Source organism: Cololabis saira, chromosome 12 (assembly GCF_033807715.1).
Source record: "Cololabis saira isolate AMF1-May2022 chromosome 12, fColSai1.1, whole genome shotgun sequence".
In the NCBI taxonomy this organism is placed as follows: domain Eukaryota; kingdom Metazoa; phylum Chordata; class Actinopteri; order Beloniformes; family Belonidae; genus Cololabis; species Cololabis saira.
The window spans coordinates 23,667,589-23,693,229 of record NC_084598.1 but is presented as its reverse complement, the minus strand read 5'-3'; the positions used below and the strand labels follow the sequence as shown (position 1 = coordinate 23,693,229).

Genomic DNA, 25,641 nt, shown 5'->3' with positions numbered 1-25,641 from the left:
CGCACGATCCATGGTTAGCACACTAATATACTAGTATATTTATATTCATTAATAAATGTAGAATAGAAGCATCTAAAACATGTAGGACAGCAGACGTCCATAACTGAATAAAAGACCCCTGTCTGCTCTACACAGTCTGCAGTCAGGCCATTCTCCTCAACTGCTCTTCCCTATGGGTGATGTCACAGAGGGTTTATCCACTCTCATATATACGTAAACGTCACGTCGTTGGGGAGAGGTGTACCGACAGAGCAGCCATATATATATGGCTGCTATATATATATATATATATATATATATATATATATATATATATATATATATATATATATATATATATATATATATATATATATATATATATATATATATATATATATATATATATATATATATATATATATATATGTATAGGCATTTTCTCTCTCTGACTTATCTTACATGTGACTGTAGGGTTTGGAGTGGTAAAGGTGAAAGATATTGTGTGAATCATGAACATGTATGCATTATGTACCTGTAATAATTTCACAAGTTAATGAAATGAAAGATATTTTTTAATCCCAGACGGAAATTGCAATAAATGATAAATAGCAATAATTTTGTCACTGCAAATTTATCTCATTCACATTCACAAAGATTCATGGTTTAAGAAAATACTATATTTAATCTTCAACGTAGTAATATTTAAGGAATAAGTTGAACATTTTATGATTTGTGATCATTTAACAGTCGTTCCTCATACATGTAATGTAATGGACGGAGGAGCAGGACGAACCGTACGTTCGCGTTGCCACGTACCCTACGGCGTAGGCCCTGCGTTGGTGTAACGCGGAACCATAAATCAGCATGTCGCTCTAGCGGTAGCGGCCAGTATGGTAGGCTATATGGTCCAGCTGCAGCAGGTGTTTCAATAAAGATTCTTAAAAATAAAACGGTCTGAGCAACTGAAAAAGTGTTTTATTTTCCATAATACATAACTCTTAAAGATTATTTTCTCATTTTGTATTGTTGTTTCAGTAACATTTGGGCCAAAGGAGAAAACAGATAATTTGGGCAAACGATAGCGGGTTTATTTCGTGCTCTGACAAGGGAAAAAAAAAAAAAAAAAAAAAAAAAAAACACAAAACATTATATTGCTAATCTCAAAGTTACACCTCTAGGTTCTGCAGGCTACTGCAGATGTATTATCGCGTACGTCAGCGACTTTAACTTCTCACCATCGTGACAGCTGCACTGCTGTGTTGAAAATCTTTGTCATTAGTCACGCTTGCTTTAATATTTCCATTATTACACATCTTACGTACTTTTTTCATGCGTGTGTCAGGTCTGCGTCTCTTCCTGTACAGGGAGGAGCTGTTATTAGTGTTTTGATCGTTAATGCTGTCATTCGCTCCTTTAAACTCCCACAGCTTTTTCATCTTTCGCTTCCTGCAGTTTTCTGTTCTTCCCTCCCAACTCAGTTCTACATCGGTTTAATAAATGCGTGAAAGTGTGACAGACCCTCCCCCTTCACATTTAGCAACAATTACTAAATCTAATCGACAGCTCCCATAACTGACTGCGGAGATTCAGACCTTATAAAATGTTGTTAAATGTTTTTGGAAAGTGTCGTCTGCCATTGGTTCCTCCAAAGAGAGTTTTGCACACACCCCCTGCAAGGATAATGTTTCTTTCGTTTTCATTTCCCGGAAGGGTCTAAAGAAAAAAACAGTATAGGGTACAGTTTTGTTTCTTCGATAATATCATATCTGTATTTGAAAATATGACTGAGGAGGTGTGAGATAGAGTTATTTCTTTCCATTTATTTCGCGAACCGTCACCCCTATTTTAATTGTTCCTATTTTTGGCGCAGTCGTTTCCATGATGAACATTTCCTTGTCACCTTTGATTAAGGTAAGTTAAACAATAAAAGGCCAACCGCTTAACATTGTATTTACTTTGTTCAAATTAGAGTACAGGCACCAATGTGTGTGTTTTTAAAGCCTCTGAATCTTGCACACTGTGCTATTTCTGGTGTTTTCTAGAAACTTTCACTTTTAGTGCAAATGCACACCAAAGTTTGTGTATGCATGAGTTTGTGTTGATGTCTTGTAGCAGGAAAACACAGCAAGCAGTATGTCTCTGGTAATGCAGGGAAGACAGACGAAACCATCCCCAAGTCTGCCTCTCTCACTCCACAATCAGCCTTGTCTGGTCGCTTCCCCCTCCACTGAGGACCTGTGGCATCTGCCTGGAAGGCTGAGTAAGTGCAAGTTTCCACTTGTTTTTTTTTTTAAGAATATATTTTTCACATTAATTATACATACATACATGCATAAATGCATACATGTAATCTCTGTGACTTCTAATGCTGTCTGCAATTGTTTTAAACTTGCTGTTTTCCAGGAATAAACCCATCTCTGTGGGACAAGGAGGATGTTGCCCACTGGCTCCACTGGGCTCAGAAGGAATACTCACTGCAAAGATCAGAGAAGGGACATTTTGAGATGAACGGCAGAGCCTTGTGCCTGCTCACTAAAGAAGACTTCAGACGCCGCTGCCCCAGCTCAGGTAGAGATGAGGGTGTGAAGAAAAACAAACAAAAAATTTTTTTTTTTTTTAAATTTTTTGTAATCACTCGTAATTGCCTTTTTTTATTTTTCAATAGGCGATGTGCTGTACGAGATCCTTCAGTGTGTGAAACAACAGAGGAGGAATGTCTTCTGTGGGTCTCCTAATGTTTCTGCTTCTGTGACAACTGGACAGATTCAGGGTGCCATCAGCTGCCAGATACCCACCATCATTATCCAGAAACCACAGTCTGTGACAGTCAGTGACACACCAGGTCAGTGACAAGAGCATTTATAGGTTTACAGATTTATGAATCAATTATTACATGTTTATCCTTTTATTCTCTCTTTTTTTTATAGTACATTACAAATATATGAATCTAATTTTACCAAAGGATTTGCAAGCGACCATCGAAAATTGAAAAATCTAGTCCATAATCAGAATCAGAATCAGAATCAGAAAGGGGGTTTATTGCCAAGTTTGTTAACACACACAAGGAATTTGTTGTGGTGATTGGTACAATAAAAATAAAAATAAAAATAAAAATATAAAAGAAAACAAATATATGGAGATAAAATAAGGGATAGAATAAAATAAAATGTATAAACAGAAATAAACAGAAATGTACAATATGAGGATTAAAAAAGTGCCGGATATGAGTCTTTACAAAAAGTGACGTAGGATGACAGATGACAGATAAAATGTATAAACAGAAATGAACAATATAAACAGAAATGTACAATATGGGGTTTTTAAAGTGTCGGATGTGAGTCTGTACAAATGTTACGGGGTTGGAATAATACAGTGAGTGTTTAGAATGAGTTAAGTTATTCCAATTTGTGTGGAAACATTATTTGAAATAGATTTCTTTTATATATTTTTACGAGGAAAGGACAATAAATAAAAGTCTAGTTCAATGAACTTGAGGACATGAGTTAAGAGGTTTCAAACGTGCTGCAGAAAAAAACTTTTATAATAAAATAAATGCAGACATTCATTTAGATTATGTAGAATGCCAGCAAGATCTGAACAATCTAAACACACACATAGCAAGCAGATTGTGTTGTAATCTTCGCTAGAGGTTGTGCAATGTAGACCCCACAAAGATACAACATTCACAGTTATACAACAACTCGTCCTGTTTGTTGAAGTTAGAGTGTAGGACAAATACCTCCATGGTTCATTCTGTCTCACTTTTCTTTCTACATTTGTGAGAACATCCTTATCCTTAAATGTTCTCAACTATGACATTTTGCGTGTCTGCCCTCAGCCCCATGTTTTCATTTATTCATACTTTTTCTGTGCACTTATTAGTGGATAATCAATTTGCTGTGAAATCTCACAAGAACATACATTCATGATTTCTTTTTTAATGTTTTGTACTTTAGGGTATTGCAATGCACAGTTTGAATGTGCTATGATTTGTAGGAAGTGTATTTATTACAACTACCTGCATCACATAAATGTGTTGTAACATAACGGACATTATCAGTACATTTATTATTATTATCAGTAAAGCCGCAAAAGCATAAAGTGTTAGAGCCATAAAACTGTGTGTAAGCACTGTGAACAGTCAGCGTTGTCTCCTCCATAAAGTATTGCTTTTCATTAGAGGAAGTGGGATGTGTGCCAGTGGGCTGTAGAGACAAGAATACCAGTGATCTTATCAGCCACCTTGTTGACTTTGGTCTTTGCCCAGTATGTCTGCAAGATGGAAAACAGCATATTCATGTTAACACACCTTACAACTTGAAGCAAAACTGCTGTGCTTTTACTGAGTGTGAGGCGACACACACATGGAGGCAACGCTGCGAATCACCAAGCTGCCATGCTGCCACACGCTATTATAATCCTTTAAAGACATCAATAAGCATGAGATCTAAGTTAGTAAATAAAAGGTAAAGGCAGAAGGTTTTGCATTTCAAGTGATTTTTTATTTCATTTGTATACATTCGTCAGTGACTGAGATGTAAAATGTTATAGTGGACAGTTTTAAACTTTCAAGCAAACAACAAAGATTTAGATGTTGTTTTTTTAATGAGGCCTTAGGTCATAGCAGGTTAAGCATTGGCTTTGGTGAATCTGTTACTGAGGAACATTCACAGTGCTGTAAAAACTCTTTTGCTTTCTGTTTAGTATTGAATGTTTCCTCATATTTCTGCCCTGCAGTTTCCCCGGCGGCCACAGCAGCAGTGTCTGCAGCCGCCGTGAGCAGCCGGCCTGAGGTCTCAACACCTCTCAGAGATCACGCTGCTACACTCACACACAATAGTGGGTGTAAAAAACACTACAGTACATCCCAGAAACACATTAATCTATCCTACATTTAAAAAAAAATGTCATACCTTTTGCCTCTCTCTTTTATACATTTTTTAAAAATGTTTTTCTTATAGACGGATCGGCAGCTGTCTCTACTCAGAACCAAGTTCAGGGTATCCTTTCAGCAGAGAGCATCGGCCAAGAACCTCTCAACCTGTCCAGTCGAGAGAAACCAAGGAATCCACTGCACAAGGCCAATGGCTGCATCCCAGGTGTGGTAACTGATAGTTATTAACTCATTAAAAAGGCATTTCATTGTGGAAAGGGTTAGAGTCTGAAAAGGTGCACAGATATACTAATACAAGTGCAACAAAAAAACAGTTTACGTCAGCCTTTGATGTCATATGTTGGCCTATAAATATATAACATCAGACCTATGAGAGTCACCTGATGTTGGCTTCATAAGAGAAAATAATTATTTCTCTTTGGCCTCTATTACATTTTCAGTTTTTCATTTTTTTTTTTCACTTATTGAACTGGCCTCCAAATTATTGTTACCAATTTTCAAATACTAAATGGTAACGAGTCATAGAGATATATATTTTATTGTATAATCCAGTTTTGTTTCCTTTTAAAGATATTTCCCAACAAAACTATTTCAGATTTCCTTATGAGCATACCTTTGATACTGAGTGCTATGAACTATGGATGCTTGTAAATGTTGAAATTAGGATCATATTTTAACACATCAAATGTCTTTTGTTGTTGTCTAAATCCTGATCAGAGTGCAGACTGCTGTGGGATTATGTGTATCAGTTGCTACTTGACGACCGTTACCAAGACTACATTCGATGGGAAGATCACAACAGCTTGGTATTCAGGGTGGTCGATCCCAATGGATTGGCACGTCTTTGGGGAAATCACAAGGTGAGTTCCCAGATACTTGTGATTTATCTCAAAGGGGAATTTGTAGAGAGGAAATGCAGACTGGGCCGTGGAAAATATGACACGCGTGTCCTCAATGATGTTTGGACTCTTTTGACAGAACCGACATAATATGACCTATGAGAAGATGTCCCGTGCTTTACGGCACTACTACAAGCTCAACATCATCAAGAAAGAGCGAGGACAAAAACTCCTCTTCAGGTCTCCATCTCCCTATCTCAGCAAGTCACTTCCTGTCCTCTTCTCACTAAAAACAACCAACGATATCGTTCATGTCTCTCCTTTGGATCTTCTCAGGTTTCTGAAACTTCCAGGGGACACCAAGAAACAGCAGGTGGAGACTGATGTTTCCCTCGAGCACACTCCACCTCATGATGACTTTCCAGACAGCAGTCCTACACACAAGTTCCACGAGAACCGTTTTGAGGTTTCACCTGATCGGTCTCCTCCACAGCCTCCTCCCACTGGGCCTCCAGTGAGATAAGACAGTGGATTAAACTGGAAAAAGGGAAAGGATAACGGAACGAAAATGTGTGTATTGTGTATTTATTTTACAGTTTCAGCTTCCAAAATTAACCAGTGCATGTACAGAACGCACCTCAGCACTCCAGTAGCAGATGTATTTTTGGGAAACAATAGTGGCATTGCTTTCATTTGCTGTTATTCAATATACAGTAATAATATCAAGTATGCTTTGGATAAACAATAGGGGGCAAGGGAAATTGCCATAGGAATAAAATCAACATTCACTTCAGTAATCATCAGAACATAAATCTTAGATTTGCTTGACATAATTGCATTACAGTTAATTATCTTTTTTTTTCATAAACTATACAAGCCTTGCAGTTAGGAAGTGGATATGGAGCTCATTGCTCCAGTTTCATTGCGGATTGTTGTTAGTCACTGAGAAATGATGAAGCATGCGTAACTGTTGACTCAAAACTATGTGTTTGTTTAAATGCCATTTTTTTACGTTCAGTAGCAGAGGTGTTTGTGTTCCTGCTTTGTGAATTAAATATTTTATGTGATGCATTAATCAAGTGTTTCCAAATGTATTACATTAACATTGCATCAACTAAACCTAATTTAAAAGTCTCTAATGTTCATGACATATTTAAAAAGAAATATTCCCTTCTTTTTAGAAGTTGAAACAATTCCCAGAGCAGTTAGTGACAAGTCTGTGACGCGCTTCGGTGAAAATGTCAGGGATGTTGTACAACACAATCGACTGAACTGCTCCACTCCTTTCCTCCTCCGCATTTAACTATTTCTTTTGAAATCAGTGTGACCTTTTTTTTTAAAGTTTTTTTCTGCCTTGTGGACGGGGATGTGGAAGCAGTAAAAGCAGATAAATCTACTCTAACCCGGGTCATTGATGTCACAGGTCCACTTACTCCAATCACATATTTTCTAACAAGGGGGCGGCAAGCAAAGGGACAGAAATGTTTTATGTTGGATTTTTTTAAAGAATAAAATGCTTTCTTTATCTGTTGTTGGGCGCCTGTGGCATGGTGGGTGGAGTCTGATTATCTCCAGCAGGCAGGCTGCCAGACTGAGTCCTGGCTTTGTGTGTCCTTGAACAACCTTTTTACTTAGGGAAGGACACTGAACCCACCGCTGCAACACCCACTAAGGGGTCACACGCTTGGGGGCACTTATCCAAGCCTGGATTTTAACTGGGTGCGTTGTGTCACATCAGGTATTTAATGTAAAACCAATGGCATATCAAATATGTGGAGCACAAAACTGAAAGCTGTTTGGGGCCCAGGTTAAAAATAAAGTCTATGAGGCTGAATAGATGACTATTTCAGTTATGTCCCAGAACATGTAGTGTAAAGCCAAAAATTAAAGCAGAAAGTACATTTACAAAGGCACCGTTTGTACACACATTACAGTCCACATATTTATACTGTCTTGCTTAATAACATGTCAAATCTGCACCTGCAGGGGGTGCTGTAGTAGCAGCTGCACTTTGTGTTTTAGTTGTTTGTTTCCTTAACACAGCAGGGTCTTTATTTATAGGAAAGCCATATTAGTCCATTCAAACTCCATTTGGTTTAGTTAAGAAAACTCAAAGGATAGCTAGGGGGGAAATAAAGATAAATTAAGATATTAATTGATTATTTTCTCTTGCCTAGATTAATATAAGGAATACCATTTTCTTAATTTGTTTCCATTTGGGTTCAAAATATGTACTCATCTTTTCCATCTAACACATAACACACTTAGGAACTGAAAGTGCTTTATGAAACAGACAAAAAAGCCATTGAGGCTTTCACATCACATGGGCATGACAAATAAAATGTGTCAAATTGTGATGTATTTAAAAACACTGGATGGGCTTTACTGGAAGCTTCCTGTCTGACTTTAGTTTTCGCCTGAGTGATAAAGTTCCAGATAGAAAAGAATCATCGGGTCACAGAAACAGTTTAGACAATGGCCCCCAGTATCTCCAACTGTCTTCATCGCGAAGTCCCCTGGGACATCTCGTTCTCTGGATCTGGATTCCTGGCCACTTATCAGTTAGGAGTTGCCCTGTGTTTTCTGAAGAATGCACCTTGGGTACTGCGCTCAGCAGCCTGCATCCTCGGAGCATCTGCTGGATCTCTGATAGCAGCTGCAGTGGTCTGTGACATCAACCTGAGTGAGTGACCTTTGTTTTCCACGCAGATAAAGAAACACCTCAACATTTTTAATCTTGTTGACCTCTTATTTTACAGTTTCCATTCAGAATGAGATGCTTGTTTTTGCCAAACATCTGACAGCTCTCACGCTTGGACCACTAAACCCCTCTGTCAGTGTTTTCCACTGGTTGGAAGCTGTTTTAAACAAATATCTTCCATCGGATGCGCACCGTCGGGCCAGCGGTCGCCTCGGTGTTGCGGTGACCCGCCTGACTGATGGGAAGCAACTCGTTGTGTCGGAGTTCCAATCCAGAGAAGAAGTATTACAAGTAAGTCAGCACTACTGATCGCTAGTCATGACTTTAGTTACAAGTTACTTTAGAAAGTAAAGTTTTTGCAAAACAATTTAAATGAAGAAGTATTTTTTGTTGCATTAACTCAGAAATGAAAGGAATCAAGATATTTTTTAATGTATTGAGCATACGACAGAGATTTGGCTCCTGTTTTCTTGATTGTTAAAGCACTTTGCTTTTTGAAAATGATTTACCAAACAATCATTGAGTCTGTTTAGAAAATAATCATCCACATAATTCACACCTTAATTCTTGAAATTATCATTTGTCCACAGTGACCAAGCTTCTCAAATTGAGTTTTACCTGAATTAAACCCCCAGTAAATTCCTGCTTTTAATTGGAATAACTTTTATTAGTAATAAAGTGCTTTTGAGTGTGATGTGTAAGTAATGCATATAATTCCTTACTCCGTATTTTTGTTTTGGCTGTTCCTTTGAAAGAATTCAGACTCTCAGACATGTACTTTTAATCCCTTCTCCTATAACAAATGTTTGTTTTTTGTCTGTAGTCGCTGCTGTGTAGCTGTTTTGTGCCTGGATACTCTGGCTTTCTGCCACCAACCTTCAGAGGAGTTGTGAGTATTTCAAGGGATTCTCACTATTTATGTCCACTTACTCTGTCAGACCAGCTTTAATCTTCACATTCTTATTCTGACAGCGCTACATTGACGGAGGTTTGAGTGGTATTCAGCCTGCCAGGCGGCCTGACTCATCCAGTCACACGCTGACTGTGTGCCCCTATTCTGGAGACACTGACATCTGCCCTGTTGACCCGCCCTGCATGTTTGAGATGGTGGTGGACCGGACAATCCTCAACTTGAACATGACTAACGCCTTCAGGATCCTGAACAGCCTTTGGCCCATGACTCTGGAGGTCGGATCAATGTTTTCTACCACTGTATGCAAAACTGTTCTGGTCAGAGGTTGAGTTTTACTATCATGGTTTAACAGTTGCTGTTTCTTGGCAGCGCGGTTTAGTGTTTGGCACGGTTGCCTCACAGCAAGAAGGTTCCCGGTGCACTTTAGGTAGCGCCGACGATTACTTTCATGCAATCTGGAAATGCCAACCAGTTCACACTGGGGGGGTAGCTATGTGTTAATAAGTCAGCGGACCCATCTCCAACCTTTGTAGCTGCTCTACAGCCCAGAGGTGAATCCACCCCGCCCGTAGGGGAGGGATCTGGTTTAAAAAGGAGCTGACTTCCATCGGGCCGGCCACCTCCTATGGGTCTGATGGCAGCCCAAAGTAAGGGACAGATAAAAGGAAGGAGAAGGGGGAAAGAAGTTTAAAAATTGAGAACTTACAATAAAAAAGAAAAGAGGAAAATGTGAAAATATGTGCACTGCCGGTTTGGAATTTGGACACACTTGCTCATTCAAGTCAATGGGGGGAGTGTTTGGTAGGAAACATACCAAATTAAAAAGCAAATTAAAAGGGAAAAATAGCTCCTCCTGGGGACCAGCCGGAGATGCCCCCCAAGACCATGGTCACTTTTTGCTTGTTTGTTTGTTTTTCCCTTTGTCTCTCTCTCTCTGTCTCTCCTTTCTTTTCTCTTCTCTTCTCTCCTCCCTCATGCATTTCTCTCTCATTTCTTCCTGCATTAATACTGACTCCCCCCTTTAATAATGATAATAATAATAATCAATTTTATTCATAGAGCGCTTTTAAAAGATCTCAAAGACGCTTCACAGACACAAAGATAAAACATCAAGATCAAGAAAATTTAAAATTAAAAACCACAGGATAAAAAGATAAGAGATAAAAGATAAGGTAAAGTATAAGAAACAAATCACACATTAAAAGCTGTTCTGAAGAGGTGAGTTTTGAGATGCGATTTGAAGGTGGGTAAGTCTGTGCAATTGATGTTAGCGGGGTGAGAGTTCCAGATTGGGGGGCAGCTATGGAGAAGGCTCTGTCTCCCCAGGTCCAGTTCCCCAGGTCCAGTTCCCCAGGTCCAGTTCCCCAGGTCCAGTTCCCCAGGTCCGGTGCCCCAGGTCCGGTGCCCCAGGTCCGGTGCCCCAGGTCCGGTGCCCCAGGTCCGGTGCTCCAGGTGCGGTGCCCCAGGTCCGGTGCCCCAGGTCCGGTGCTCCAGGTGCGGTGCCCCAGGTCCGGTGCCCCAGGTCCGGTGCTCCAGGTCCGGTGCTTGGTTCTGAGTGGAGACAGGAGGTTGGCATCAGAGACTGCGGAGGGAGTGTGGCGGTGGAGCAGGTCGGTGAGGTAGCAGGGGGCCTGGTTGTAGAAGGCTTTGTGGGTGAGGAGGAGGACTTTGAAATGGATGCGTTGAGGGACAGGGAGCCAGTGGAGTCTCTGGAGGACTGGGGGTTATGTGGTCACAGGAGCAGGTGTGAGTGAGCAGGTTTATTGAGGACCTTGGAGGATGAGCCGTAGAGAATGCTGTTGCAGTAGTTGAGTCTGGATGTGATGAAGGCATGGATGAGAGTTTCAGCGGCGGGGAAGGAGAGGGATGGGCGGAGGCGTGCAATGTCTTTCAGTTGGTAGAAGGCAGTTTTCTTGATGTGGTGTTCGAAGGAGAGGTTGTTGGGGGCGCCAGGAACTTTGGGCCTCATGAAGACTAAAAGCTGCTGTAACCACGTCTCTCTGGCCTACCTGACCCGTTAAAAGCTTATATTATTATATTATACATTGCAATTGATTTCTAAAAAAAATATTTTTATATTAATTAATAATTAATTATTAATATTTTTGCTACTGTCTCTCATTTCTCTTATCTAAAATAACCATCATTCTAGAACACCATCATACTCATACACACCACACAAGTGCTTGCATACACACCCACATACACGCCCACATATAAGAAGAAATCTGAGCAAAAACATTGAATTTGTGGTTTTGTTTTTGTACTACTTTGTTTGTCTGTTTGTAAAAAAAAAAAAAAGGTTCCCGGTTCTTCCCCAGCCCGGCAGGAGTCTGTTTGTGTGGAGTTTGCATCTTAATTGCATGTTCATTTAAGTTATTTTAAATCTAATTGTTTGATGAAACAAAGCATAGCTTCCTCTTACATTGTGGAGAAATGCAGTATGTAAAGAAGTGGCTTGAATAAAAGAAAGAGAAAGAGAAAAAAAAATTGGTACCTCTGATGAGTTAATTTGTGTTGTTTAAGGGACACACAAAAAGTTAATAGTTTTGAAAATAATTTAGGATGTTTGTCCAGCTCTTACTTTCTACATTGTCCCTTCTCTTTGCAGACGTTGGAACAAGCCTTCTTTGATGGCTACAATGATGGCAACGCTTTTCTTCAGAGCAAAAGTAGGTTGAATGGAGAATGACATTTATTTCAACTCATAGGTGTATATACCGTATTTCTGGACTATAAGCCGCACCTGTATATAAGCCGCATCCGCTCTATTTAAAAAAAAAAAAACAGTAAAAAAATGATATACAAGCCGCACCTGTATATAAGCCGCATCCACTCTATTTAAAAAAAAAAGGATATTTCAGCCGCAGATATTTATGTTGTTAGATTAGATATTTACTACATGTACAAAACGATTTTGAACTGTAAATGATGTACATGTTTGTACCTAAATAGATCTTTCCTAACAGTGTCTTTTAACACGGCAGCAACTTTGCTGATTAAAACGGGACAGAACCAAGAGAAAATAACCAGTATTTATTTATCTATTTATCTGTTTGAAATCTGCTTCTACCTACTTTTTTCTGCTAAAGAAGAAGTAGCGTATTCTTTGCATTTATTTCGTCTTAGTTTTTATTCTAATTCTGGTTAGCCCTCCCCCTAGCGGTGGAAGAAAAATCCACAGAATAGCCGCACCTTTGTATAAGCCGCATGTTTCAAAACCCATGAAAAAAGTAGCGGCTTATAGTCCAGAAAATACGGTATTTGACTTTGTCTTAACTTTGTATTTTCCTTCTTCAGACCTTGCCCCATCTGTGGTGCCTCACAAAGTGCTCCAAGGGCCACTGAGCCATGACCCACATAGTTCATGGAGGCATTTTGGAGCCACCAAAGATGAAGATGAGGAGACGAAGGTGGAAAAAGAGAATATGAGAATGACATCTCTTTCTAACTACAGAGCCATGCAGATGATCTGCTCCACTGAGTCAAAACCCACTACAGATAATATTCTCCAATTTGACATGGTCAAGAAAGGTAAGACTGTACATGCATCTTAAATATTTACTGATCACTGTGTTTGAATGGGAGTGTAAATTTCAGTTAAGCTTTTTTCTGTCTTATTAATTTATGAATGAGGCTGAATCAAAACATTTGACGAGCTACACGAAGGTTTTTTTGTTAATTATGTCTCTAATCATTTTCATTTCAGTTTTATTGGGCAATATGACATCTAATCTGAGCATGTTTGGCCTACCTGTGAGAATCTTTTCCACCCTGTTCCTGCCTCTCATGGTGTCATTTTATGCTGTTCTCCAGAGTAGACAAAGGTAGTGTATACACCAAACACCACACAGACAACTCTAAAGGAATGAGGTTGTGCGCTGTGAAAGTTCTGATAAAACTGCTAGAAGAACATGTTTTTTTTTTTTGTCATGTTAGGTTGACTGGAGATTCTAAGTTTGTTGTAGGTGTGTGTGCATGGTTCTTTGTCGTATGTCTTTCTATAGCTGGATTTCCATTACACATTTTTTTACAAAAACAAACTGGAAACAGCACCATTAAATGGTGTTTTTCTATTTGTGAACGTAACTCTCTCTCCGTATCTCTGTTACTATTGTTATCTTGTCCTGTGGGACTTTTCTTTAAAACAAAAAACAAGATATTGACTTTAAAGATGGACAGAATTTCCATTTCGCTGTGGCGAAACAAATGTTTCTATTACACTTATGGGCTAAACTGGACTATCAACACATCTGAAAAAAGGGTTTTACAACATATTACAATTTTTGGAATTCTAGGTGTTTTCATTACAAGGATATTTAGGTTTTGCGCAATTCTAGTTGTAATAGAAACTCATGATGTTGTACTTGTTGTTGAACCATGCACACACACTTACAACAAGCGTACTAAGTAACATTAATCTTACTGTACATTATTTGTTGACTGAGTATTTTGTGACTTCCCTACTGTCATCTTACCTTTAGTTGCAAAATCTTTGTCCAGATTCATTTTTTTGGTACCTTTTTAAATGTGCATGTCTCAACTTTTGTTGTGAATACATTGTGCCTTTGTGAAGTTGCAAATCACTGCATTTTGTCTTTAAATGATATTTAACACAGCATTCCAACCTTTTCAAAATTTGGATTGTAGTTACATTCAATTGTAATATGGTTTAAGGTATTTTACATCTTAGAAGCAAAAATCATGCATTACTGGAACGATGATGGATCCTCTTTGGACCCACTGCTTTTTTTTGTGATAAAGGAAAAGTTAGGGTTTGAAAGATTAGATCAATTACTATTGCAACAACACATCATCAGTAGGGTAAAACTAACCTGTCTCACGACGGTCTAATCCCATTGGTTAGCTAGGACAAATGATATAGCAGGAAAGGACTGAAGTTAAAACTGAAAAATTAGGAAAGGAAACTTACCTTTATAGCTATTTATGTTACAGAAATAAAGGAATAGAGGTTCAGGAGTTCTCAAGGTGTCAGAGGACATGTTTTTCTGGTTTCTTTTCCCTTCAGATAAGTTAAGATTGGATTAGTAATGTAGGTATATATTTTCTTTTTGTCATTTTAGTGGTGTTTTGATATAAGTTAATGATTAAACTTTTTTTTTTTTGTTATCCCCAGAATTAAGTTGCTGTTTAGTCATTTTCCTGAGGTTGTTACCTGGACTTGGCAGAGCGTGAGAAATTGCAGCTCATTCTTTTTCAGCATACTTGTAGGCACCTTCAAGAAGCTTATAAAAGACAGGTAAGATCCTTTACTGAGTTATGATTTGGAAATTGTTAGATTTTGGGATTAATACTTGTTTATTTTGCTCTTATGCTTGATCTTTATAGTCATGTCATTTGATTTCTGTCTGGCCTGATTCCACTAAGCACGTTTTGATTATCTCTGTTTTAGGGTGATGCACATCATCCTGCTGTTGCAATGGCTGCACGTTGACATACCATATGAAGTTCTATGAAGTGAAAGGCATTCATTATCTTCTGATATGCTTTCTTCCATTCAGAAGACTTCAGTAGCAGGAATTTGAAAAATGAAGAATCTTACAAGAGAACAAAATGACAGTGCACATCAAGAGTTCACATGAAGTGTCAAGACTGCATTCTTTCTCCAGCTCATGACATATACTTTTTCATACACTTTTTTGTCTGATAAGGCCTGAGGGGGAGATTTAGTACATCCTTTAACCATCCTGACATTTGAAACAGTTACTGCTCAGCTGATATTTGTGAAAAATTCTGAATAACTTTCACTTGTCATTTGAGTGCAGTTAAAACCAAGCCTCAAAGGAGTTCTGCTGAAGTTTTCACTGAAACATGAAAAGTCATGACTCCTCTGTACTATTTTATTAATGTTGCATTTTTCCCTCATCTTTCAGTGTAAACATTTGACCCTAACTATATTAGCACATTCGTTCAGTACAGTCAAATATCATTCCCTTCATTTTGTTTTTAGAAGCAGCAGCTGAGACACTTATACACACATATACACATATACTGTATTTTCTGGACTATAAGCCGCACCTGCATACAAGCCGCATCCGCTCTATTTAAAGAAAAAGATATGCAAGCCGCAGATATTTATGTTGTTAGATTAGATATTTACTACATGTACAGAAGGATTTTGAACTGTAAATGATGTACATGTTTGTACCTAAATAGATCCTTTCCTAACAGTGTCTTTTAACACGTCAGCAACTTTGCTGATTAAAACGGGACAGAACCAAGAGAAAATAACCGCTATTTATTTATCTATTTATCTGTTTGAAATCTGCTTCTACCTACTTCTATCTGCTAAAGAAGAAGTAGCGTATTCTTCTTTGTATTTATTTTGTCTTAGTTTTGATTCTAATTCCGGTTAGAGCGCCCCGAGCGGTGGAAGAAAAATCCACAGAATAGCCGCACCTTTGTATAAGCTGCATGGTTGAAAACCTATGAAAAAAGTAGCGGCTTATAGTCCAGAAAATACGGTAGCTGAAGCATTGAAATACATTGTAAGGAAGATCATAATGGAACTCTGTGTGACGGTAACCGCTCTTTTCCCCTTTTTTAATGTTTTATTTTGTTTATAGTGCTGCTGTTGACAACAGTCTGCAATATGAGAACAATGGTTAGTTAAAACTATACTTTCTCCACTTTTTGAAATCTTACAATAAACAGATGTTTAACTGTGCTATTTAGGATATGAGACATTCCTTTGAAGACAATTATACATGTGTATACGTATACATACATACACATGCATACCTATGGACACACACACACACACACAAAGTGCACATATATATATATATATATATATATATATATATATATATATATATATATATATATATATATATATATATATATATATATATATATATATATATATATATATTAGGGCTGTCAAACGATTAATATTTTTACTCACGATTAATCGCATATTTTTTTTGCTGTTCTAAATTACCTTACGGTATTTTTTTATGTTTTTAATACTGTTAACAACATGAAAAGGGCAAATATGCTTGCTCTATGCCAATTTTTATTCAATTTTCCACAAAAAAAGCTTTTGACCTGAATGTAACATTCCTTCATAAATAAAAACACAATGTAGTTCCCAACTTTACTCTTGTAAAGACTAACTTGATTCATTGTTTTTTTAAGCAGCTCAGAGTAAAACAATGAACCATATAAATCACAAACATTGTACATGGTAAGAAGTGCATTGGTCAGTTACATTTTCCATGTAATTATGTCTAACCTCATATGGAGGACAACAAAAGGCTAAAAAAAATCCCCTTCTCCTAAGTGGGATCAAAACAGGGGGATACAAAAAAAAAATCTCAACCTGTAAAGTGCAGTTAGGCTAAGCAAATACTTCAGATTCTTTGGGCAGATCTCTCTTTGCTCATCTAATGTATTCAGGTGAGGAACCAGCCTCCTTCCCTCACATCTATCCAGTGTTGTCTGCTTTTGACTAGAACAGATTCTGTTCTAGCTCAGCTTCAGTTAAAGGAGCATGAGGCTCCTTTTAAGAAATGAGACTCTCTAGCGCCACCCTTCGCCACGACGGCCGTCGGGGGTACTGCAGCCAGCAGAGAAGCCGACACAGGAGAACGGGGAGAACGCACATGCAGCGTCATTTGACGTCACATCCGCAGCCCAGCACGGGAAATTCGGCCCCTGAATTGCAACACAATTTGCAGCACACAGCCTGTTCAAGGCGACGGAGAGATACGCTAGAGCAGGGGTTCTTAAGCTTTCTGACCTTGGGGCCCAATTTTTTCTTAAATTTAGTATGTTGATCTAATTATGTGGCAAATGATAATAAACACAAGAAATATGGGTACTTCAATGAAAAATACAGGACTGTCTCCAAAAATTAGAATATTGTGATAAAGTCCTTTATTTTCTGTAATGCAAAAATGTCATACATTCTGTATTCATTACAAATCAACTGAAATATTGCAAGGCTTTTATTATTTTTAATATTGCTGATCATGGTTTACAGCTTAAGAAAACTCAAATATCCTATCTCAAAAAATTTGAATATTCTGGGAATCTTAATCTTAAACTGTAAGCCATAATCAGCAATATTAAAATAATAAAAGGCTTGCAATATTTCAGTTGATTTGAAATGAATCCAGAATGTATGACATTTTTGTTTTTTTAATTGCATTACAGAAAATAAAGAACTTTATCACAATATTCAAATTTTCTGGGACAGTCCTGTAGATATTTTATTCAACTTTGCCGCTGTTCATACAAAAAGTTAATAAAATGTCCTATCTAAAACCAAGGACAGGCACAGTGATCAGTCAGTATAGACATAAATCCATGAATAAATAAACCTCTGTCCATTATTTTTAATTTTTTAAGGACAGGCAAATGTGTTATATGAAAAATAAAATAAAACGGCTCGTATTTTTTCTCCATCAAGTGGGTGAAATGGGTTCTGGATGGCAGGACGTTCTCTGGGTTGAACTGGTGTATCATTTGTTGAAACTCGTCAGCATCAACCATGGAGAGCTGCTCTTATCACAGATCAGTATTAGCTCAGTGACGACAGTCACCTGTTGCAGAAACACGTCTGCATCCTCTGCAGAAGGGCTCCATGGTGGCTCTCTTCTGGACTGCATGCATTTAATTTAAAATACTTTTGTCAGGCACAGTCAGGCATAATGTCAAAGCTCTCTTTTAAAGCCAAAATAGGCTTAATACCGTTTCATTCAAAACTCTGAGGTGCTTTTTCTCTTCAAATGCTCGTGCATTATCGATGTGCTCCCGTGATAAGCAAGGTCTGCTTTGCAAACCTTGCAAGTAATCTTTTTATTTACCGTATCGAGGCTAAAAGGCTCCCAAACTTTAGAAGTTTTGTTACGCGCAGCTGCTCTACAGGACGCCGTCATTTCTGTTTACCCACTACAGCTCGGCAGAGACGCTATCGCGCATACGCGACTCTCTGCAGAGATTGTATTGAAGTGAGACGCCTTACTCCATAGGAAAAAAACACTTCTGGCGACAATTGTCGATAATGGAATTCATTGTTGCTATGCAGTCCCGGGGCCCTCGCGGCCCACATGTACGAAACAGAATTCTTTTTGCGGCCCGTTAGGTGAGTCACGACGGGAGCAGATTTCCATAGGTCGTCCTCCGCTGCTGAAACCACGCCCACAACTAACTCTGACGGCTGGAGCTTCCGCCATTGTTCAGAAGCAGTGGCTGTTTCCACAGCTAGGGACACTAAAAATTAGGTTTTGTATCAACACTTACCCTCATAAAAGGATCAGTTCCAACAGCACGGACCCGGCAACTGAACACGAATCAGCGGTAAGTGACGTTAATTTGTTATGTTTTTTATATTGGTCTACAAGTATCATCTTTGCATGGGCTAAGTATTTAGCTTAGCTCCGGTGTTACTCCGTGTTACGGCTCTATTAGTACCGTAATACATTTTCTTCTGTTTATGGTTTCAGATCTTCCAAGCACCTGAAGCTGTTCAACGACACCTTCAGAAGAAATGCACGGTCCTTCCTTGAGCCAGCAATAGTGCATAAATGTTATTTATATACAACTTATGTTATTTTATTTTTTTTAACAATAAAGTCGCCATTTGTGAACATTCAGTGTTGTGATTTCTTTACAGTTAACATGATTCATTTGTATTGTAACTTAAGAAATTAAATGATGAGGAATCGGAGTAAAGAACTGGTGTACCTGTTTAGAATTCAATTAAATCTTCCTGTGTGAATTAGTGTGAAGACGAGGTGACCCGTTCCCTCTTCAGGTAACTAAAGGCTGATTTATGGTTCCGCATTACACCAACGCAGAGCCTACGGCGTGGGGTACGCGTTGATTTAACGCAGAACCGTAATTCAGGCTTTAAGATCCGTTTACACCGTGTCATAACTGCATTCGAGCGTCCGACTATCACGTCGAGCTGCGTGACATCGGACGCTCTCTGTCCACACCAGTGTCGGCGCCATGGGGGGGCACCAGGGGGCAGTGCCCGCTTACTTCAGTCACTGTGCCCCCTCACTTTTCTTCTTTGGCAGTAAACAAATTTCCCGAAAGCGCTCCTCCATTACACTATCCTCCTCTCCATCCAACACAGACTAAGCCATCCTGGTGGCAGTCTGCCCAGTCAGCCCCTTCAACAGAGCCTGACTTCATAATTCTGCCATCTCGCTCTGTACACCGGTCGCTTCGCTCTGCGCAAAAACCTGCGTCCCACTTTGCGCTTCGCCCGGCGTCCCGCCCGGCGCAGCAGAGCCGGGCAGCTCTGTCAGCCGGCTCTGCTGCCTGCCGTTCCCCCGCTCTGTCGGGGCATAAACGGATCAACTTGATATATTAAAAACATGTAGGCTATGTGACCTCTTTGTGTGTTACGAGTAAAGCCTTTTTCACATAGAACACATTGATAAATGATTCAATTGATCCTGATATGAGGTATGGAAATGCTATATTTTATTTTAAATGAACATTTTATTGTTAAAAGAGCAAAAGAATATCACATTTCTACCACTTTTAAACACACCAGGTATGTCCACATTCTAGGAGATTTCTCTCCAGACCCTGCAGACCCTGCGCCCTTGCTCGGAGCCGCAGCACATACACAATGAATGGCAAAGCCGGCGGCGGCTGCCGCTGTGCGCACTCTATGTGAAAAAGGCTTAAAACGTTTTCAGTCAAAGTAAAATGTGCGCTTCCTTGCATTATTTCCACCTAAGTGATTTGATTTCTCCACATGTTTTAGACAGATTATTAATAGGAAAGTAGTGAGAAATGCACTTCTTTCCTTAAAATGCTGTCCTACACGACTGATTTGGTGCCCGCCCTAATAAGCCTCGTGCCCCCTCTGAATATTTGCTCTGGCGCTGACCCTGGTCCACACTGAAACCGTTAAACTCGCGGCTAGTTAGGACTGTCCAATACAAAAAAAAGCAATGGAATTGATTTTGTCGCTGAAGTTCGATCGCATGGCATGGGACACGTCTTGTGTACGCAGCCGCTGCTCTTCAGCCCGGAGAGGCTTTGGGTGCGTCCCAATACTCCCCCTCGCCCTCGTTTTGATCCCTCCCCCTATATTTTGTGCGTTCCCGTGAGGGTAGTGGTGTCCCAATTCCTCTTTTCACCTAGGGGGAGTGGGCATAACGAGGGCTAGGGGCTGATAATAGCCCCTTTAAAGCAAGGGATTTCACATGCTGACTTCGCGAGCGAGGGGGTATAAAAATTTCCCAGAATACTTTTCGTCGTCATTTGCGGACTGAATCAAAAAAAAAAAACATGGCGGACATTTCTTTTTTTTTTTTGTGAATTAAAGCAATATTTTGAGTTAGTTTCTGAATAAAAATGCGTTTTGATTACATTTCTAGCGAGAAATATATATTTTACTTTCATAATATTCACTCAGTGAATGTACATAATCCCTTTTTTGTCCATTGTTCGTGAAGATCGTGCCGGAGTAAAGGCTGTTAGGTTACGCCGTAGGCTACGTAACCTACGCTGTAGGCTCTGCGTAGATTTGACTCGCCGACCGAGGGCAAACAGGCAGACTCGTCTCAGATTGTGACCAAGGGAGCAAGCATTTTTTTGTGGGAAATAGAGAGAAATAATCCTGTGACTCGTCAGATTTGTTTTGGATGTTTCTGATATAATAGTTTTCAGAAACCACAAAGCTGTTATCTGGGTTATTTACACACTTTCAGATAAAGCTGAAGTGAAGATAGCGGAGCTGATTTATGGTTCCGCGTTAAATCGACGCAGAGCCTACGGCGTAGGTTACGCTTCGACGCGCGCCGTACGCCGTACCCTACGGCGTACCCTACGCCGTAGGCTCTGCGTCGATTTAACGCGGACCCATAAGCTCTGGAGTCAGCAGGCAGAAATCTCTAAATTTTCGGAGCAAATTTCTTAACAGGCGTAGCTACAACTGTTAGATTTCATCTATTAAACCAACATATTCCTAAATGATTTATTTCAGCCAGCGTAATTCTCAACAGAGCTGCAGGTTTCTCTCCCGGGACGACGGCGTGGGTCGACCCAGCGATCACGTCTGTACTCCGGCTGCTGCTGCTGCTGCTGCGCCCCGGGGCCGGCGGCTCATCTCCGAAAACGTCGAGTCAAATTTCTTAACAGGTGTTATTTGGATAAACTGAGCCCAGGTTGGGGATCTTAAACGTTACTTTTACGCCTGAAAAAATATTAAAACTTAATAAAGTGCCATATTAACAGCGCTACAGCTGAAATTAAAACAGCTTTTGGCTCTCAGCTTCCTGATCAGGGTAGGGGTGAAAACGAGGGGTAAGGGGAGATTTGGGACAGGCACCTGGGCCAAGTGCTCTAGATTTCAAGTGCCCTAAAATCTCCCCCTTCTTTTTTAGGGGGTAGGGAAGAAAAGAAGGGCGAGTGAAGAAAAGTAGGGCGAGTGAAGAAAAGTAGGGGGAGTATTGAGATTGGGCCTTTGTGTCCTCCCCTGATACACGTCATTCAGGCAGCCAATCAGCGCAGAGCCTCATTATCATAGCCTCCCCTCCCCTCAGAATCCAGCATACAGAAGGAGGTTAGAAGCGGTAAAAATAGAGACATGGCCCACAGGCTGAATTTCTGATTTATGTAGAAAAAACAAGCTTTTGTTTGTTTTTAAGACATTCAAGGCCTGTTTAAAATATACATTAAATGGCATAATAGCTCTCCTTTAAGTTCGTTTCAGTCACTTTAACAAGTTTACAAGTTTACTACTAGTAAATAGTAGGGGGCCCCGACAGATGGCTGATATCGCTCCATATTCCATCCATCCATCTTCTTCAGCTTATCCGTTCCCGGGTCGCGGGGGCAGCAGCCTCAACAGGGATGCCCAGACTTCCTTCACCCCAGACACTTCCTCCAGCTCTCTCCAGCGTGTCCTGGGTCTTCCCCGGGGTCTCCTCCCGGAGGGACATGCCTGGAACACCTCCCTAGGGAGGCGTCCAGGAGGATCCGGTACAGATGCCCAAGCCACCTCAGCTGACTCTTCTCAATGTGAAGGAGCAGCAGCTCGACTCCGAGCTCCTCCCGGGTGACCGAACTCACCCTATCTCTAAGGGAGCGTCCAGCCACCCTGCGGAGGAAACTCATTCTGCTGGGCTGTGCCGGGCCTCCAGGGGGGAGATGGGAGTGTTGAGAGAGTGATTGTCCATGTCTTTGTCAGTGAGTGTATGTTGGTGTCCGTGGGGGTGGGTGTCCTGCGGTGGACTGGCGGCCTGTCGGGGGGTATACCCCTGGCTCTCGCTGTAGTTGGCTGGGGTGGGCTCTGGCGGACCCCTGTGACCCTGCAAAGAATAAGGCAGGTATATAAAATGGATGGATGGATGGATGGATGGATGGATGGGTGTCCATTGTCTAACCTGGGTTTGGGACTCTTTGCTGTTGGGCGTGTCTGTGTGGCTCCTTGTCGGGGGGTTCCCGTGCTCTGTGCCCATCTCTGCTTTTTTTTTCACTTTACACACACACAGTTACACAGATATACACAGTTGATCACTCACTACATACTTACCCCACAGTTTTGGGGGACAGATAATCGCAGTAGCCTAGTCTTGATTCAGTTTTAGAGACGTGAAATGGTTGCTGTTTGTGTCTCTGCCTGTTCATGTGTCTGTTCGTTTGTTTTCTCTCTTGCAGATTCCAAAGGCTGGTGTGCTCGTTGTGTGTTTTTCTGTGTTTCTCTCATTTCAAATTTGCAGCAGATCCCACCCCTCAACACCCCACCCCACCCCCCCTGGGGGGGCATGTTTTTCTTTACAGCGAAACTGTCATTTGTAGGCATAAAGTACAGTATAGGAACCATTCAGGGTGTTTTTTCTGCACAGTTAACCATGGGCTAGGGCATAAGCATAGTAATGTACACAGAGAATATAAAAGTCTTCCGACAAATGGTGAAGTAACTGATGAAACCATACTGCGTCACGTCATGCAGATCAGAGGGAGTGCTTAAATGTTTTAATGAAAAAATCTGCTTACATGTGTATGTGTCTGTCCATGTGATCTCTCAAATCCTCAGATGAACTGTGACGTAACTGACTAACACACGTCAAAAGGCAGAGGGTCGCTGGATGTTCTATCTGAATTTCCATTTTTTTATTTCTCTTATTTTATTTTTTGTTGAGAACCAAACTAATTAATTAACACCAACACACACACACACACACACACACACACACACACACACACACACACACACACACACACACACACACACACACACACACACACACACACACACACACACACACACACACACACATTCAATTACATTCAATTAAAAAAAAGAAAAAAGGAAAGAAAGGAGAAAAAAAAGGGAAAAAAAGGCAGAGGGGTTTTTTATATACATTTATACACTCTAGTTTATACACTCAGAAAAAAGATAAATGGTGATGATACAGAGTGCCATGCTTGGCAGACTAGAAAAAAGACTAGAAGCTTCTGTTTATCATAAAATATATACGATAATATAAAATATATATATCAATTTGACCTGCAATGTATATACTGTCCATACTGTCCATATTTTGTAATAATATATATCTTTTACTTTTTTACCTTTTTACCCCCTTCCCCGCATGCGCGCGCGCGCGTGTGTGTGTGTGTGTGTGTGTGTGTGTGTGTGTGTGTGTGTGTGTGTGTGTGTATGTTAAGTGTACTGCTGCTAACACGTGAGTTTCCCCATTGAGGGAGTAATAAAGGACTATCTTATCTTATTTATATATATATATATATATATATATATATATATATATATATATATATATATATATATATATATATATATATATATATATATATATATATATATATATATACTATACTATAAAAGCATGAGACCCACTGAGGCATTTCACAAAATATTTGAAGAAGCCCAAAATTCAGCCTGGTTCAGGCCCAGACTCCCTCCGCCGCTCCACGCTCCACGCTGTTATGATGCCAGTGATGCACTTCATCAGTGGCAAAGTCCAGAGGAATACCTCAGAAGTCAGTTCTTTGAGGTAATTGACCTCTTCACCTCTAAGCTGACGCAGAGGTTTAACCAGCCAACTCTTCATCTGCTTATGGGGACCAATCAGGTTCTCCTCACAGCAATAAACGATGCCCCATGCAGCATCAGCATCCCCCAGAATATGGCTGACACGTACAGTGGTGATGTTGACATGGAGCGGCTCCACCCAGCTGTCAGTGGTTCCAGCCCTACTGCAGGCACACAACAGGTCCACTGACAGACCCATTACTCGGGTCACAAAGCTGTCCACAATTGCAGCCCAGGGACAAGGCACTCAGTCTCTCTTTAGTGAAGTCAAAAGGCTTCTCTGGCTGTATTTCACAGTGCCCATGGCAAAGTACTCTGCAATTTCTGCTTTGTTAGTGAGTGAAGGGAGGCTTACTTTGGTCGAATCTGAGGGGAGGAATAGGCCAATTAAACTAATTCAATCCTTTAATTTCCATATATATTATTGTTGTTGTTAGAAGCATTTTATAAGGGAATATTTTCAATTAAAAACTGCTTATTATCCAATTTATGAAATGTACTATTGAAATGATGCAACATTCTTTGTGTTGTTCTAAAGTTGTTTTTTTCTCTCAGAGTAGAATTTGTTGTTAACTAAATTATTTGAACTGTTTTCTTTACTCACTATCATCAAAATACAGAGAGGAGCTATTTATTTCACTAATAACACACTCTGCCACTGATAAGACAAACTCTTGTTGAAAAGTATAGTCAAGTTTAGGGCATCACAACAACTCGGCGAAGAGCTCTCTCTCTCGCTCTCTCTCTCTCTCTCTCTCTCTCTCTCTCTCGGTGCATGCTGGGAGTGTGAGCTGTGAGCAGGTGGAGGTGCGAGTGTTTGAGTGACTTTTTTTCCGTTTTTTCTTATGGGGATGGGTTTTGATTTAACATAGTTTATTTGTATAGTTTCACACCGTTTCACACTTAGTTTCTTTTGAGGGGTTTGGGGGTTTTCTTTTCTTTTTTTTGATCCCTTGTTTCCGGCGTCTCGCCGCCGGCGTGGCTGACGCCATGGCCGGCGCGGATTTTAAATCCCTGACGCGGAAACATGGGATTAAAATCAGCACTGGGTTCCCCTGCAGCGTGGAGGAGATCGGGTTGGCTGTAGGGGAGAAAGTCGGACACAGCAGTGTCAGATCGGCCGCTCGGATGAACGGCGCGGTGGTCATCTTCCTGGACCAGGTGGAGAAGGTGAACCAAGTCGTCGGGACGGGAATCACGGTGTCTGGGAGTTTGGTGCAGGTGCTCCCGCTGTCACAGCCTGCGACCAAGGTAGTC

At 40.2% G+C, this 25,641-nt stretch overlaps 2 protein-coding genes across 2 annotated transcripts; both read left to right on the top strand.

Annotated features, from left to right (window-relative positions):
- Positions 1 to 1,652: 1,652 nt before the first annotated feature.
- Positions 1,653 to 6,386, top strand: etv7 (ETS variant transcription factor 7). The gene is made up of 9 exons (XM_061734940.1): positions 1,653 to 1,893; positions 2,095 to 2,242; positions 2,386 to 2,550; positions 2,648 to 2,824; positions 4,720 to 4,821; positions 4,944 to 5,081; positions 5,594 to 5,736; positions 5,855 to 5,955; positions 6,052 to 6,386. The coding sequence occupies exons 1-9, from the start codon at positions 1,861 to 1,863 to the stop codon at positions 6,236 to 6,238; spliced, it is 1,194 nt and encodes a 397-aa protein (XP_061590924.1). The 5' UTR covers positions 1,653 to 1,860; the 3' UTR covers positions 6,239 to 6,386.
- Positions 6,387 to 8,101: 1,715 nt separating this feature from the next.
- Positions 8,102 to 15,181, top strand: pnpla1 (patatin-like phospholipase domain containing 1). Its single transcript, XM_061734852.1, has 10 exons — positions 8,102 to 8,398; positions 8,475 to 8,707; positions 9,240 to 9,305; positions 9,389 to 9,604; positions 10,866 to 10,939; positions 11,907 to 12,001; positions 12,630 to 12,863; positions 13,039 to 13,156; positions 14,467 to 14,589; positions 14,743 to 15,181. The coding sequence occupies exons 1-10, from the start codon at positions 8,191 to 8,193 to the stop codon at positions 14,804 to 14,806; spliced, it is 1,431 nt and encodes a 476-aa protein (XP_061590836.1). The 5' UTR covers positions 8,102 to 8,190; the 3' UTR covers positions 14,807 to 15,181.
- Positions 15,182 to 25,641: the final 10,460 nt, after the last annotated feature.

What these genes read in the sequence shown, in the direction of transcription:
- pnpla1 (XM_061734852.1), top strand. Translation starts at nt 8,191, where the DNA reads ATGGCCCCCAGTATCTCCAACTGTCTTCATCGCGAAGTCCCCTGGGAC. An exon ending in GGTCTGTGACATCAACCTGA is followed by an intron (nt 8,399 to 8,474) that starts GTGAGTGACCTT and finishes CTTATTTTACAG; the next exon opens with TTTCCATTCAGAATGAGATG. An exon ending in ATTTGACATGGTCAAGAAAG is followed by an intron (nt 12,864 to 13,038) that starts GTAAGACTGTAC and finishes TTTTCATTTCAG; the next exon opens with TTTTATTGGGCAATATGACA.
- etv7 (XM_061734940.1), top strand. Translation starts at nt 1,861, where the DNA reads ATGATGAACATTTCCTTGTCACCTTTGATTAAG. An exon ending in ACGCCGCTGCCCCAGCTCAG is followed by an intron (nt 2,551 to 2,647) that starts GTAGAGATGAGG and finishes ATTTTTCAATAG; the next exon opens with GCGATGTGCTGTACGAGATC. An exon ending in TGCTACACTCACACACAATA is followed by an intron (nt 4,822 to 4,943) that starts GTGGGTGTAAAA and finishes TTTTTCTTATAG; the next exon opens with ACGGATCGGCAGCTGTCTCT.